Source organism: Pagrus pagrus (genome assembly GCF_965226575.1).
Source record: "Pagrus pagrus genome assembly, chromosome: 19".
In the NCBI taxonomy this organism is placed as follows: domain Eukaryota; kingdom Metazoa; phylum Chordata; class Actinopteri; order Spariformes; family Sparidae; genus Pagrus; species Pagrus pagrus.
Window position 1 is genome coordinate 8137336 of NC_140203.1, and position 16045 is coordinate 8153380.

The 16045-nt window shown below is 39.0% G+C and overlaps 1 protein-coding gene across 18 annotated transcripts in view; it reads right to left on the minus strand.

Moving 5' to 3' along the window:
* Positions 1-1130: 1130 nt before the first annotated feature.
* The window catches only part of nedd4l (NEDD4 like E3 ubiquitin protein ligase), a 49391-nt gene continuing 34476 nt past the window's right edge, over positions 1131-16045 (minus strand). For all 18 annotated transcript variants that reach the window (XM_084383715.1, XM_084383710.1, XM_084383714.1 and 15 more), the window contains 16 exons: positions 14039-14236; positions 12900-12977; positions 10179-10233; positions 9365-9423; positions 8918-8983; positions 7894-8123; positions 6981-7102; positions 6769-6839; positions 6383-6478; positions 6205-6278; positions 6000-6060; positions 5712-5771; positions 4486-4593; positions 3957-4053; positions 3507-3579; positions 1131-3099 (listed from right to left, as the gene is read on the minus strand). In XM_084383715.1, the coding sequence (XP_084239841.1) occupies positions 2997-3099; positions 3507-3579; positions 3957-4053; positions 4486-4593; positions 5712-5771; positions 6000-6060; positions 6205-6278; positions 6383-6478; positions 6769-6839; positions 6981-7102; positions 7894-8123; positions 8918-8983; positions 9365-9423; positions 10179-10233; positions 12900-12977; positions 14039-14236 (1551 nt within the window). In that variant the 3' untranslated portion in view covers positions 1131-2996. The remainder of the gene's footprint in view (positions 3100-3506; positions 3580-3956; positions 4054-4485; positions 4594-5711; positions 5772-5999; positions 6061-6204; positions 6279-6382; positions 6479-6768; positions 6840-6980; positions 7103-7893; positions 8124-8917; positions 8984-9364; positions 9424-10178; positions 10234-12899; positions 12978-14038; positions 14237-16045) is intronic.

The window sequence follows — 16045 nt, forward strand, 5'->3', positions numbered from 1 at the left end:
TTAAAGTTATTCAAAGTAAAGGAAACCTGGTTAAAATAGTTTGCTCAAAGTATTGGATTAACAGCTGACGTAGCTCAAAGTAATAGATAAAAAGTTTAAGTTATTAAAAGTAGGCTAATAGATACATGGTTGATTATAATTTGTCAAAGCCAAAGCTATTTTTTTAATTTTATTTAATGTATTAAATAACCTTTAAAATAAAAAAGTACATCTGCCCACCTGAGGCTTAGCTGAGAAGAAACATTAATTTTACTACTTCTGTTTTATCCACGTTTTTCCAGGTTGTTGCTTAAACGTCCCCGTCAGGGTTTCATTAAGGTCAGTGCTGTGATGTAACGCAGAGACAGACGCCTGTGAGAGGACGACAGACTGTGAAACTCTCTTATCTTTTACAGAAAACCAAATCGAAGGTTTGTGCTTTTTCATGATTCATTTTCTAGGAGTTTTTTATTCTAATTTGCACTTTGTGACATTGTTTCCCGCAGGTGGAATGTTTTACCAGGTGGATCTAAAGAGGAGTTGGCTCTTGGTTTGTTTGTGACCAGATCGAGGGTAGCGGGGCTTGATAAAATGTCCCCGGGCTGGCAGGGTGGCTTTTATTTGCTTGTCCTTGGAGCTGATAACTCCTAGATTGTGATTGTGTGAATGAACTGAGGTCCCTTCACCACACCACGTGTGCACACACGCAGGAAAAAAGAGAGCGACGGGGACAGTTGTAAGTCTCAAGACAGGTGCTCTGAAACGTGATTTAATAAACACAAATGTGGGTATCTGAAAACTGAACCGAGGTTAGCTCGATATCAAGAAGTCATTTTATACTGAGGATGAATTAAAACAATCTCCCTCAGCAGCAGCAGCACCTGTCCTGTAAAGTAAGATAGTAAAGTGTCATGCAGGACTTGTTGAAGCAGCATTTTAATGATGTAGCTACTCAGTTTGAAGCTAATTATAAAGGTTTTATTTGATATACTGTTGGACCCTAATTTACAAGACGATCATGTGTTAGATAAAACATTTTTAGCATGCAAGCGCTCAAATAAATGTTTAAACGAGACCAGTTACCATCGTAGTTACACATTTATATCATGTTTGTGTGGACCTTTCATGTGATGAACTCAAACAACACACTCTGAGAAGTTTCATTTTTATTTGACTGAAGTTAAATGAACCACAAAGAGTTGCAGAGAGTGGAGTCTTTTAACAAAAGTGATATTTTCCGTCATTCATTAAAAAAAGAAACCCCTCTAAAAAGAGGACTAATCTTTACTGAGTCAGTTTGAGAGGTGGGATCACAGGAGGGAGGAAACACAAGGGAGGGAAACGTCGAGAAAAACAGGAGAGAAAATCGAGAATACTAAAGGATGTGAAGCTTCTGCTTCACCTCTGTCAACTTTTTCTACCTTAGCAGCAGCCCAGATTTACAGACTATTTATATTGCACCAGGTAAGTGCTCCGAATGGAAAAAAAACAAAAGACAAAAGAAAAATAAAAATAATCACATTCAAGTTAATAATGACAAAAGACATACAATAGGTGACATGACCTCAGAGTGATCTATAAAGTGCCCTTTAGGTTCAATGGTGTTAGAAAAAGGAGAGAGAGAAGAACAAAAACATAAAAAAGAAAACACATTTTTTTCTTTGTAAGAAACGTGCTGCTTTATATTCAGTGGCAATCACAGCTTTACTCTCAAACACCCGCGCGCACGCACACAGCTTCATTTTTAGTGTTGTTGATCAGTAATACTTCTGTTAAATGTAGTTCATACATATATTTATATATCATGAAAGAACTTAAAACGTGTTTTTTTTTCCAAGAACAATTTACAGCATTATGAACAGCAACAGGCATGAGAATATTAATATAATCATGACGCAAACATCTCAGGGAAACTATCCACCGGGTCTTAGTTTTCCCTTGTCGACCTCGAGACCGATTACACGTCCAAATTACTACCATGTAGTCGAAGCAAACACAAGATACATTTTCATGCTGCTTTCATAGCACTACGATAAAAACCATTTTATTCAACACATTTGCTATCACCATAACAAATGATATGGATTAATTATTTCCCAGACTAGCCAGATTTACACGTCACACACCATGTCATATAGAATTGTCAAAATAGTAAACAACATTGTTCATCAGTACAAATACGTTGAGAGTATTTTCCTGCGAGAATTATACCAACGATTTAAAAAAAAAAAAAAAAAAATCTGTTCCATAATGAGAAAAAACTATTTAAAAAAAATCATCTTTGGGGATTTTTTTAATCCCCCGTTCTTGAATCCTCATCAGTGGCTAAAAAAAAAAACCCGAACGAAAACAAGAGAAACATTATTCTACAAAAGGCTGCAGTGGCGATTTCTGATCACACAACAGATAGTGAAGGCTCTACGGAGGGGTGTGGCCGATTTCCTGAAATGTGATTGGCTAGCATTCCTAAGGTAATCTGGTGTTGGTCTAAGGATTTGAGAGAGTTGTGATCATAGTGCCATTGCAGGTTCTTAGAGAAATAGTGCATGTAAGAGCCAGATTAAGGCCATGCTAAGACCCTTCCACTGAAAGGTGCTCGAATACTGTGCTATAGTGTACATAAAGGAGCTATTGAAATGCATTAGTGTTTTCCAGCACTGTAGATTTTCACAGGACGAGGGTAGAGGGGAAAGAGACGGCGGATCAGGGGGGCCAGCTCATGCCTGTGGATAATAGATTTCAGCATTCGACGTTGCGACTCTCCCGTTCTTTCCCCAGCACCTTTGAGGAGGGACCTACCGCACTGAAAAGATACAAAGACGTAGGCATATTGGCTCGACAAATCGCTGTACAGTCTCAAACCACCGTGCTGTGGAGGTGGCTCACAGGCAGGCTTTACAGTACAACATGCTCGCACAGAACTGCTACAGCAGCTGGTTTGACATCCCTGTGGCTTTTTTTCTTTTGTGTATTTTTTTTATTGTCGGTTGGTTGGATGCAGTCGCAGGCTGCTGTTTTTAGTCGACCCCCTCGAAGCCCTGCGCGTTCTCCACAGCCATGAGGAGTTTCTCTCTCAGGTCCTCGAATGAGTCGTAAGTGGGCAGGTCCAAGCGGTTGAAACTGGGGGAGAAAAATTAAAAATTTAAAAACCTTAACATGGTGTTTTGTTTGTTTGGTTGTAAACAACAATCAATATCCGCTACCCAATATCCGTAGCTACCTGTCTTTACAGGAAACACGTAAGAAAGATGAAGCAAATAGCAGCCCGCTAGCCGTTACATGCAAACTTAACAGTAACTTGTCCAATACTTTGGTTTTTGACCCAACACCTGCAAATGAATGGCTAACAAATATTAGCATGCTAACTTGCTATAATAAGATAATGATCATGCTAAACATTACCCCTGCTTAGCATCAGCATGTTAGCATTTAGCCCAAAGCACTGCTGTGTCCAAAGCTGCTAGCATGGCAGTAGCCTCTTGGTTATTGTGTGTGTGTGTGTGTGTGTGTGTGTAGTAGTGACATACCATGTGTGAGCTCTTGGCAACTTATCTGGTGTTCCCCACTGCTCGATTGTGAACAGCTGAGGTCCATTAGAACCTGGCACAAAAATAAACAATAATTATAATGATGACACACAGTTATGATGTAGAAATACTTTTATTAAACCACAAAAAATGTAACTCTAAAACCCTAAACCAAACTTTAATAACATAGTATTTGTCTATATGGATATGACATTTCAGTAGTCATAGAACATTTTTGGTCATTTCTCATCTGTTGTTTATCTGTATGTGTACAGCGTTAGTAATTCTTGGAACTGTGACTGACTTATCTTTTCTTAGAAAACTATTTTTGTGTCAGTGTTACATAAAGCTCAGGACCTGCAGCTTCAGCAGGTAATATATAGATTTTAAAAGGACTGGTGCCGTTATAAAAACAGGAAATACAGGAAACTATGTGGTGAAGTAACGTACCATAAAGCTCGGCAAAGCCGTTCATGGGCACTCTTGACGTTCCTGTAACAAACTGGAGGAGTCGGATCCTCTTTTCAGCATCCATCAGCAGGACGACCTGAAAGAACACAATCAATTAGTTCACAGAATTCATTTATCAAATATCAATGTTCCTAAAACATGAGGGGAAAAAAAAGGTTCAAACAGAAGCTGTTTGAGCCAGTTCATTTAATCAGATGACATGACACCGCACACCGCACACACAAATTATGGCTCGTGTGTTTTGTTTGCTGTCTGATTGTATTTGCGTGTGTTGAAGTTCGAGTCAAGACAGATGATAACCAGGGCAGGTACTACTTTGGGCTCTTTCATCAGAGCAAACAAGCCTGTTCTTCCAAACAGACTTTGATCTTCAAAAGCGAGGCCAGCACACCCGTGGCAGGCTGGACGGACGGAGGGGAAGGCGACTGGAACCAACATTTATTACCAAAGTTATCACCACAAAGATGTTGCAACATGTGGCGATGATCCACACAACACACACACATACCTTCCAGAACCACTGTATAACAGGATGGTTGGGGCAGTAGCCGTTCTTGTAAACAGTGTGTTGTCTCCAGTCGTTGACATCGACGTCACCCAGACCACACATGAGCAGCTACACAGGGACAAGAGAAAGAAATTATTTATAACCACTGCAACATTGCATTTTGACAAATAACTCTGTTAAGTTGAGGGTACAATATGTTAGAAGGTGAAGCAACATACATGTATTAATCACTTTGCATTGCCAACGTGCGAAAGGATTGTAATGTAACTTTAAAATTAACAGCTACCAAGATTTCTCATTTGCCAATAACAGGCTGCAGAATGATTTTTATGAAAAGGGACAATTGTTCCAGGAAAATCCCAAAAATGTCACATTTATGTGTGCTCCCCTACAGCGCTAACTGTGTGCAGCATTAGCTTACATTAGCTTTGAGTGCTGTTTAAGGCAAACAAGAAAGTTGGGAAAGTTCTTATGTCTTAAGTTACGTCACGACCCGATCACATATTTACATGGCAATACAAAGCAATAAATACATGTGAAGTGTTCCTCTAAAGTTAAAATGCTCCATGCCACATTGCACATAAATGTAATATAAACAAATATGATTGGATGAGACCTCAACTGGCTGCAGGCTACATGAACTTTTTTATTTTCTTTTTCAAATCGGTCTAACCTAAAAACCATTATAGCTAAAGCATTCAATCCCTTTGTAATGTAAAAGTCTCTGTCTTCTGCCTCATGAAGCTTTAGGTGCCTGATGATGTCATTACATTACATGTGGCAAAAAACATCGTGACAACACGCGGTGGTATAAGTGAGAGAAATAATAGTTTTGAGCATTGTTTATTTTGTAGTTTTGATTATAGTGTAGTTTTGCGAATACTGAGCATTTGAAGAATTGGAAAAATACCAGTTACCAAAGGCACTGGAACACATTTCTTTTTCAGATGAAACTATTAAGCTGAAACTGTTTGCTCGTAAAAATTAGCATATCTCAAAAGCTAAGATGTGTACGTAGTGTTTAGAAATATTTTCTTCATAGTTCGCATTTAGAAATCTTTTGGATCAATGTTTTTTTTGTTTTTATTTTGTAATAGTTGATGGAAAAATAAAACAATTTAAATTTATCTTTAAATTTATGACAATATTTCATCACTTCTATAAATTATTGATGTTCATAACCTTTTAGCTTTGTTCAAAAGGTGATTAAGATAAAGAATCCATACCTCCAGTTCGTTTTCATCAAAGATCTTGATCAGATCGATGAGAATGAGCTCAGTGAAGCCCTGAAAATTAAACAGAAAAGGAATCAAAACATAATTATGTTGAAGGTTCAAGCGAAGCAACATGATGATAGTTAAATAAATAAGTGAGGTGTCAGTTTTAAAAGCAACAAATATCCAAAAGTTTTATAAACAGAGGCTGAATTTAAAACTGTGGGCCTCAAACATGCTGACACAAAGTCTGAGGTCACACTACCCCCTAGTGGTGACTGCTGTATTGCACATAAATACCTCTAAGAAGGCGTTCATCTGCTTCTGGACCCGATTGACAAACCTCCACTGGATGACCAGGCTGTCATAGAGAAGATTATTGAAACATGAATACAAGAACAACTTTAAGGAGTTTTAGATTCATGTTTGACATGTAGTTTTACGACAAGCATCAAAAATAAATTAAGAATGAAGTCGGGAGGTGAAATAATGTTTGTGTACTTACTCTATGTATTCCTTTTTGTTCTCATTAGTGACCACCATGTCTGAGCCGCTGGGCTTCAGGTCCACCTGGTACGTCTGAGAAAGGAAACAACAACAAAAATAAGGGCCAGGAGACTACCCTCACCCTTCAAGAATGGGAATCTTAACAGATTCAAAGTGACTGATTGAATCAAGCGCACCTGTCCAAAGTTGTCCTCATCGATACAAAACCTCAGGTCCAGCTCAGTGGGATCATTCTCTAGGATCCACTTCAGAGAGTTGTAGTATTCACTGTCCTGCAGGGAGGCAACACAGGGCAGATGAACATGAGACACAAAGAAAATCAAGTCATTTACTGGCCTTTACTTGTGAGATTTCAGGGTTTCTTTTTCGTATGTGGAATGGTTCTATTCAAACAATCAACCCTGGGGTCAGTGCTGATTGATCAGTAGTTAATAAAAGATTGCGGATTGTTAAAATAATTAGCTGATTAAAGGAATTAAATACATATTTCAATCTTATTTATGATGCCAACGTTAGTGGTCCAAAATAAGATTTTAAATAATTAGTAGCAATGAGATCTTACCACAGACTCCATGTCTTTAAGAGAGATCTGTTTTCCCAACATCATCTTGTAGAAGGGTCTGATGAAAAAACCTAAAAAGCAGAAAACAACAGTGTGCTGTAAGAATATGTGTGCAGAAAAAAAGAGTAAAAACATCAGTGATAAATGTTGCTCTCAAACACTACAAACCTGAAATAACTATAACACCAACAAAGCGACATCAAGCAGCTTACCATCCAGCAGTTTTCCATGAAACACAGCCATTCCTGCCACACGTCCGATGAACTTGAAATAGGAGAGGTGATCCTCATTGCACAGGCCGGAGTTGGGGTTGATTTGGAGAGTGTAGTTGTCGCTGCAGAGACGAGAGCACAGAAGAAGAAGAAGAAAGTCATTTACATTTGTTTTCACTAAAAACATTATGTGACTTTAAAAGCACAGTTAAAGGTAATAGTTTTTTGTGAGTGTTTTTATGCACCCAGGTGGTTGCTAAGCATCAGTTTCTCATTTATCTCCTGCTGCATGATGATGTTAAAACTAAATAATAAACTGTGATTAATATTCACAATGGGGTTTAATTTCAAAGGTTTAAAGTTTTAATCATATTTATTAAATTAAAGCTCACTGTAATTAAAGTCAGGGCACGTTTTTTAATTTCCTGGCCTTTTCAGAAGCTCCTATTGTTTTATTGATTATCTGTTACCTCTGCCCTACACTGCAAAAAAGTCGTCATCTCTTGATGATAGTGCCGTGAAAAGGAAGAAAACACACAACACTGTAATTATCTCAACAAGTACTGTGCGTGGGAAACACGGTTGCAGGATGGCTTTATGAATGAGAGGAAAAGTTAATCAAAGTAAAAGGAAACTTTAACAAGCCTCAAAGGGAAACAATACATCAGCTCTGCCCCTCGCTCCACTTTGTTTAAAAAGACAATCACAAATATGAGTGGAGAAAGATTTTTCCATGGCTGCGAACATGTAACATGGTTCCTTTACTACAGCTCATCAGCTTTGTTTAACTCTTCAGGGTGTCCTGTGTCATATCCTGCCAAATGCCTCAGTGGATTCAACCTCTCACTTCAGTTAGAGGCAGCTCTGTTCATCTAAAGCAAGCACGCAGCAAGGCAGACAAGCAGAGACTTACGTGGCAGAGTATTCAAACAGGCCGTAGTAAGGGTTGAACATCTCCTTAGATAAGAGGAAGAACCACTCTCTGGCCACACCACCGTAGTCCAGTCCTTTCTCTGACTCGAACTCGATCCACAGCCGCGCCTTCAGGACGTCAGGCCTCTTTAGGGACATGATTCGACGGTACGACTCTTCAAAGATGTTGTTCCTGTGTAACTTCATCTCAAATCGGTTGGGGATATCAGCCTGGAATAAATATATAACAATACTGTGTTACATGCAGGCAAAATTTTCATTTTACTTGAATTCATTCAGGTAAGGTGGAAGCATGTGACCTAAACAGAAAGGCAACTGATTGATTTGACTCATCAAACAGGGATAGGAAGTGTAGCTGCGCTTTAAGGTCCAGTGTTTAGGATTTAGTGGCATCTAGCAGTGTAGCTGCAGATTGTAATTAACTGAATGCCCCTAATGTCATGCTTCCCTATGGTCACCGGGGGGGAAAAGAAGAAAAATTGAATGACGATTGTTGTAAAGTGGAGACTGTAGAACTCATTTTGTAAGTGCAAAGCCTGTTGAAGCACCGGTTATACCTGAAAATAATATATATAATATACCCATGTTTCCTCTGTCAAAACAATTCAGTGCAGTTATAAACTTCAGTGTGTTAATCACGCCTGCTGACCTTAAACATGCTCTAGCATAAGACCGAACGCTGTGTCAAAGCTGAAGTTAGTTCACAACAGATTCAATTCCAGCGTAAGAAAACAGGCATTCTGCACTCCACCTACCAGGTGTTAATTACAAAGAAATGTGAAATGATTGCAATGAATATTTAACATGCAAATGCAATAAAATGTATCAAACTCAGTCATGCAGTGTCAAGACTGTGTGAAGAAAGTTGAATAACTATGCAATCAAGCAAAATCAACATAGAAGCAAATTAGACCTCCCTCTAGTTTTGACCAAATTTAGCTTTCTTTTCGCAGCAAGAGCCCAGAAATTAAAGACAGGTCATTATTTTAAAAATCACTTCTTACCGGTTTCTTTAATTTCTTCCTGAAGTAGTCGTATTTCTGCTTGAACTCTCTGGAGTAGGGAACAGCCTGCACAGACGACAAACAATGGACACCAGAGTCAAGAAATCATGAAAAACTCAATATCATTTAAGATATTTAACTTGTGATGTTAATATTTTAACAGGAAAAGTAAATATGCTTCCATTTCTAGTTCAAGTCCCCCAAAATACATAGAGTGTAACTTGTGTAGTGTAGTTGGCAGTGAGGGAGAACAGTATCTAAAGTGGTACACAGAATAACATGAAGGTGTTGGCATGTTAAGTGACAAATGCAGTGACAAAGTGATTTATCTTTGTTGTACAAAGTCACTGAGGCTGATGAGAGCGTGTGATAGATAGAACCACAATGTTAAAGAAGAGCTTGTTGTCTGTGTGTTGCAACACTGCAGCTGCAGAGGAAACTACTCACAGGTCCTGTGATAGCCGGACTCTGCAGACGAGGGTCCTCCCACTGTGTGTTCTTTGTATCTGGATTAAACACACGACACAAACACTTGAGGCAAGAAGAGGAATCAGCAAGGCTTCTGAAACACTTTCTGGTTTAAGCTTTTTAAAATGAAACAAGCCTTGTTATAGACAAAATAATAACTCAATTAATCCAAGAAATAATCATCAGATTAATTAATAATGAAAATAATTCAGCTTCAACCCTTCTGACGACACATCTTTCAGTTTAAGGTCTCATAGTGTAGACAGTAAGACTTTTTTTTTTTTATTACAAAGCAGTTTTAGGTGCTTTAAATACCATTAATGTTTGAAATATCTTATCACGGAGAAATTCACACAACCCGTATTAAAAAAAAAAAAAAAGAAGCTTTAAACGAGCCATCAGGACTTCTGTTAGGTTGTGATGTCACAACTATACAGTCACCACCCTCAGCCATGTCGCCAGCACAGCCGTGGTTGCAAAAACATAGGCAGTGCTCAGGTATGTGAGAGCTGATCAATCACAGCAGACTGGGATTTCCAAGAGTGGAGCCTTAAATAGTCACTAAAGTAAGGAGCTGAATAGAGGTGCTGCAGCAATGGACAGAAGGAGAAAAATTATGTGTTTTTTGAACATTAAAGCATGTGAACATCATCTAGTCATCACCCAAAATAGAAGTATGAGCCTGGAGATGAGCGTAATATGGGACCTTTAACCTGTGCATGATACAATAACTTTAAAACTGAATGACCAGTCAACTTGTCAACAGGCAGATGGTAAAATGGCGTCGTCTTACTGTGGTCAATGTAGAATGTGCGTCCGTCTGAATGAATTCTTTCTTCCCATCCAGGCTAAAAAAGGAGCAAAGAAAGAGAGGGAGAGTGAGACAAAAGCAAAATGTCACCATTGGACAGCACTATTAAACAGGCCATGCTCAAATAGTCATTTAAATCCGTCCACTTTCTTTTCCTTTTTTTAAATTTATGTTTGATTGACCTTGACTGACCGTCAAATCGGTCCAAAACACTGACAGCCCAGCGGTGCAGGCGAACCAAGCTCAATCAAACACGCAAAAAGGAACAGAAAGGATTTGCTCTCCTATTTGAGTCATGTCTGAGACGTCAGCAAGGCAGGGACACAACCACAACATTAAAAGGTTAAATCACCACCACTAGTTCAAACCAGTACACCACCACTGACACGGTGACCACTCAGTACGGTGTCACAGGCCACACATACACACACACACACACACACTCGTACAGCACCTGCGGTCAGGCAATTAAAAAAATTACAGTAGATTGAGAGTAAAGAGGTGGGGAAGAGAACCGAGACTGATAATCTGTCGAACGGGGTGTACTTACAGTGTGTGTGTGTGTTTCTAACAGTGTGTGTGTGTGTGTGTGTGTGTTCACTAAGCTGCCACTGCTTGAATGGAGAGACCAGATTGAAAAGCTGATAACACATGCAGCATACAGCCAGTTCCTTCCTCCACATACACATATAGCTCTCTTTGTTTCTCATGAAGCTGCTGTCCCTCCCTCTGCCCCTTAGTAGGGATGCACAATATGAATTTTCTTCAGACGATACTTCTAGTCACCGGCATCGATAAGATAACTGATCATTTCACATATCGTATTTTAAAAAGAAGTTCACAACCTGTACATTATACACACCTGAGGGTTAGAAAGACTGACGAAAAGATGGATGATTTCATATTCAACAGCTCTAGTAAGAGTTATTGTGTTAAAACGTGTATCTTTCAATTGTTGTCTTCCTCTGTAGCTGTAAAAAATGTGGCTACGTGTTTGGCTCTCAAGTCTACACTGCATGGCTCTACCCAGGTGCAGCAGTTTGAAGTCATGAGCAAGACAATAGCACGCTGGGCTTGTTCTTCTTTTCCTTTAACAAAAGACGTTTGCCGTCCAGCTCTGAAGGAGAGCAGAGCCAGACCTTCTAGAGGAATGAAGGGAGGAGAGCTCAAAGATTACCCTTTAACTTTTGGGATTTAAAAGCTCTTATCTATCTCTAGTATCTTCACTCCCGTTTATCAACCTGACTGCGGAAATGATATGCACCGTTACCTTGAGTAAACCTGTGGATATCTTTGGATATGAACATGTTGGAAACATTTGGAATAATGTTGGAACTCAACAAAATATAATATGTAAGAACTGCATTAAAACATCTAAAAACAACTACAGCTTTGTTTTATATGTTTAAAAAGTGCGTCCCATCACCTACTGTATCAGAATGTGTAGTTGATGAGCTTGTTAAGTCAATGAAAGGCATTTGGCTTTGTATTATCGGATCTATTTAAAGGCAATCATTTAATTATCAGCCAATAGCTGAATATATAAATTTCCCATGATACATATTGTGCATCCCTACACCTTATTCCACCCTGTTTCTCCTCTTTCAGTCCTTATTCCTTCTCCTTCTCTCTCGGTGCATCTCGCCTTGTTCCACTTTCCCAACTCGTCTATCTGTGCCTCAGACGCTGATACAGGTGAACAGACATGGAGCAGTCTGAGGAATCCTTGGAGAATCGCAGGGAGCTCTCCAAAATGTCAAATCGCTCACAAAGAGGGGTAGTGGTGGTGGTGGTGCAGGGAGAGAGAGGAAGTGGGGTAAAAATATCGATGAAAAGGGAGGGGAAGGTACAGTCCATCCATGCCGGTCATGAGAAAGAGAAAAGATAGAGAGAAAAAGAGGAGAAAAAAAAAAGAAAAGAAAGCGCAAGGCTGTCTGCAGGCATTTGACCAGACCGGACCAGACAGGTAGGTAGGCAGGCAGAGGGAGGGAGGCACCAACCAACCTCCTCTGGTAGGTGCTGCCAAACAGACATGGCCAGGTGTAGAAGAAGTAGCATACATTAGATCCACCAGAACGGAGAGAAAAAAAGAGAATGAGGGAGAAAGAAAGAAAGAGAGAGAGAGAGAAAACACACACACATGCACACACCACACAAGCCTGTGAGATGTACAACCCCATGAAAGCTCTGATTATTCATCAGCTACCTACAGTAACCATTTGTTGGGTGTTTGTCTATGTCAAACTGATAATAGAGCAGGTGACAGACAGCCTCCACCTCCTAGTTATCACAGCCCCCAGGACTCTTGCCAGTTACATTCTCCCTCTGTTCTAACAGGACTAAAAAGGAAATGTCTCTTCACATGATCATGTCTCATCTTCTAGTGAGAAAGCGACTTCATCCACATAGTTCAAATTTAAACATGGACCAATGACTTAGGCTGTTTAAGCTGACCAGCAGACAAAACCCAGAATAAAAACATGAAAAGTCACTGATGGTGCAACAAGCTGAATAAATACCATTTCTAATTAGCTTAGGAACAGCTATGGTGATATATATAGACTCATTTAGAGCACACAATGAAGTGCATCTTGGACATGGCACTTGTGAATGAGTGAACAAAGTTAAGCAATTATTATTAGGTTGTTATGAATATGCTTTGTGGGCCAAAGGTTTAATAGGTTTAACAGTGAGTGTACTTACAGGAAGAGGACCGAGGTCGCCAGGCTCCATTGAGTTCTTATTCCTCATATGGACTGGATATTTCAACCTGGGATCCTCCTGGTTGTCAAAAGAGAGAGACGGAGAACGATGAGACACAGAGATGCATGCGAATGAAAACAGAGGAAAGATTTCATCAAATGGTTAAAACCAACATTTTACTTTCGCTCTGGTTAGCGGCTCAAAAGCAGCTCTTTGACATGACACAACTCCCCAAAGTTCACTTGAAGAGCTGAATCCTAATAAGGACTGAAATAAATGTGAAATTAACTTGCCACCAGATGTCACTAAAAGATCCTGAAATTTCATCACCTACCACTGCCCTACATTTTTACTGTCTTCGAGTGAAACACAAGATATTAACCATCTGATGTGCTCTGGAATATCTGTGTCCATTTATATCACATTCATTGTTAAATACACAAACAGTGTGTTCTTTGTTCTTTTCTCTGTTTCTTTAAGGATCCCCGGATGGATGTGCGTCTAGTCTCCTGAAGCATACAGAAAAACAAACATTTGCACTTTATTTTAAGGTTCTAACAAGAAAAACTGTGTAAATTGGTACCAATTATTATTAGAGATAAAGATGTGGGAGTTATTTGTTAGCATCGAGTCTTGAGCTGCTGTAACAAGGGAATTTTCAGGTTAAAAATACTTTGTCACAACAACACTCACTGTTGTCAAGAGTGAGGAAAGAATATAAAAAGAGCAATATTAAAATGAAAAGATATAAATGTGAGATAGTTATTTAAGAGTAAGGGAGGGATCCATAAAGTCTTATCTTATCTTTCTACACAGCTGTTGGTGTTGGGAGACATTTCCTTGAAATCTGACACGAGTAAATTCTCATTCATTATTCATTTATTATCGGAAACTTTATATATTTTAATATATGCTGCATTGTATGTAGTGCTGACCTGCCACGCACTAAGGTTATGTAAGTAATACATTGGAATTCTTATTTCCCCTATAATTATGAACAAATAACAGTAGTTATTCCTTCTTTCCTGGAAGCTTACTAGGAAACTTGCAGACCTGAAAAATGAAGCCTTCATTCATATTTCAAATAATCCTCTGGCTAAAAGTACAATCCAGCCTGGTACAACAGTGTGTTAGCTCACCCAGGTGGTGGCTCTGCTGTTGTGGTCGATGAAGAAAGGCCGTCCATTGGGGGCTATCCTCATCTCCCAGCCCGGGGGCAGGAAGCTCTGCTGTGTCTTGTGTTGCGACTTGGGGGAGCTGTAGGGCGACGGCTGGGGAGACTGTGGGTTGGAGAACGTGTCCTTTACCGCCCTTCGCACCTGGATGTTGTTGGCTCCCTGGAAAAAACGATGCAGTGAAATATTATCGCTCCCATTAGACTAAAAGGAGATGTAACCGAATCCTGGTAACTGACAGCGGGAAACAAATCAACACTGATCCTTTGAAACACAATGGTTGGACAATAACATGGATGGAAACCAGTCCTCCCAAGAGATGCCTGAATAACATTAGAAAAGACCTAGGAAAAACCATCAACATCAGCACCACAATATGTCTGGGAAAGTCAGAGTCAGTCCTCGTTTGATCCCAATGAAAATAACAAGCAAGCTAATCAATACCCATGCTGCATACTCTGTCATCCTGTCAAGTTGTCAGTCAAAATGTCAACAGAAAAGAGCAGCGAGGCTTGATAGGTTCTACAGTTTCAGCTATTACTGATTCCCTGGATATAGCCTCTGTGGCTTAATAACAACAGTATTGTAGATATTTACTGGATAATGTTTAAGTCCAAGAAAAACTCCAATATTTTCCTGTACTTCTACCATTAAAAAAATCTATTTCGGGTAATAGATGGAGACCTTGGTTCAAGGCTAAAACACATAATACCACTATTCACGAAACCATGTATCTACAGGCCAGACCACTTTTGGCACCTTGTTGTTGCTTTATAAACTTTTAAACAAAGTTGCTCAGGTTAATGAAGGTACCTACATCACACTGTTCTTTTTGCAGCAATTATCACTGCCTGATCTGATTTTCAACAAGAGAAAAGACTGCGTTATTTAATCCACAGACCTCCCACCTCCTCTGGAAGTTGTAATTACAACATTCAGCAGCGAGTGTTTCACTTCCTTTACTTCTATAATGTCTTGTTAACACAGACACACACACAAACACACACACCTTAATTAAACCTCCTTCAGGTCTGTTCCCTTGGTATAGCACAGGAACATCACCACAGAGTAAAGCCATTAAATGCAGGAGGAGGTCAAAGAGAGACTGTTCTTTTTAAGATACACTGTGCTGATCTTAATTAGCCAAGTTTTATTTATAGCTACACTGCATAATTTAAAGTTTAAGTTCAAATGTATTTTGCATAGCCTGGGTGATAAATGTGCTCAAATAAAACAAGAATTCAAAAATGGTTCACAAGTTTTCTAAAATGTCAGACTAAGATCATTTTCACACACGTAGCATCAACATAATGATGAGTACATAAAATCTGAGAGATGCAACAGAATCAGACACAAAAACATTCAAGATTTGCATGATGTTACACAATAAAATACAAAAAGTTCAGTGATTATTGAAGGCAATAATAATTGTTCCTCTCTTTTTTTAACAATGCAAATATTCAAGAGCCGAGTCGAATACTTCAAATGCACAGCAGCTGCTTCGCAGTAAAAACCCTCCACTGATGCCAGCTTGCTCCGTGGCTTACTTTCATTAAAATCTCTGATGGGTAGAAAGATTTTACAGCAGAAGAACTGCGGGTACAGGATTTAGAGTAGATGAGGTGTCTGAGTGAGCTCTGAATGTGAACAAAAAAGTCTGAAAATACTTGTTTTGAATGAGATGCTATTTTTTTTTTTATTAGAAATGATATATTAGCTCAAGAGTTTGAGTGAAAAGTCGAATCTTTAAAAAATCAAATCAATGAATTTCAGAATATCTTAATACATTTTATGTCCTTTTACTTTAATAACAGCATGGACTCAAGCTGGCATGGACTCCACAAGTTTGTGCAAAACCTGATGAAATAACATGAGTTTCGTAGATCCGATTAAATAGTATTTCCTTCGAAACAAATGCTAAATAGAAGTATTTTGACCAACCCTACTTTATATATTATTTTTTAATTTTTT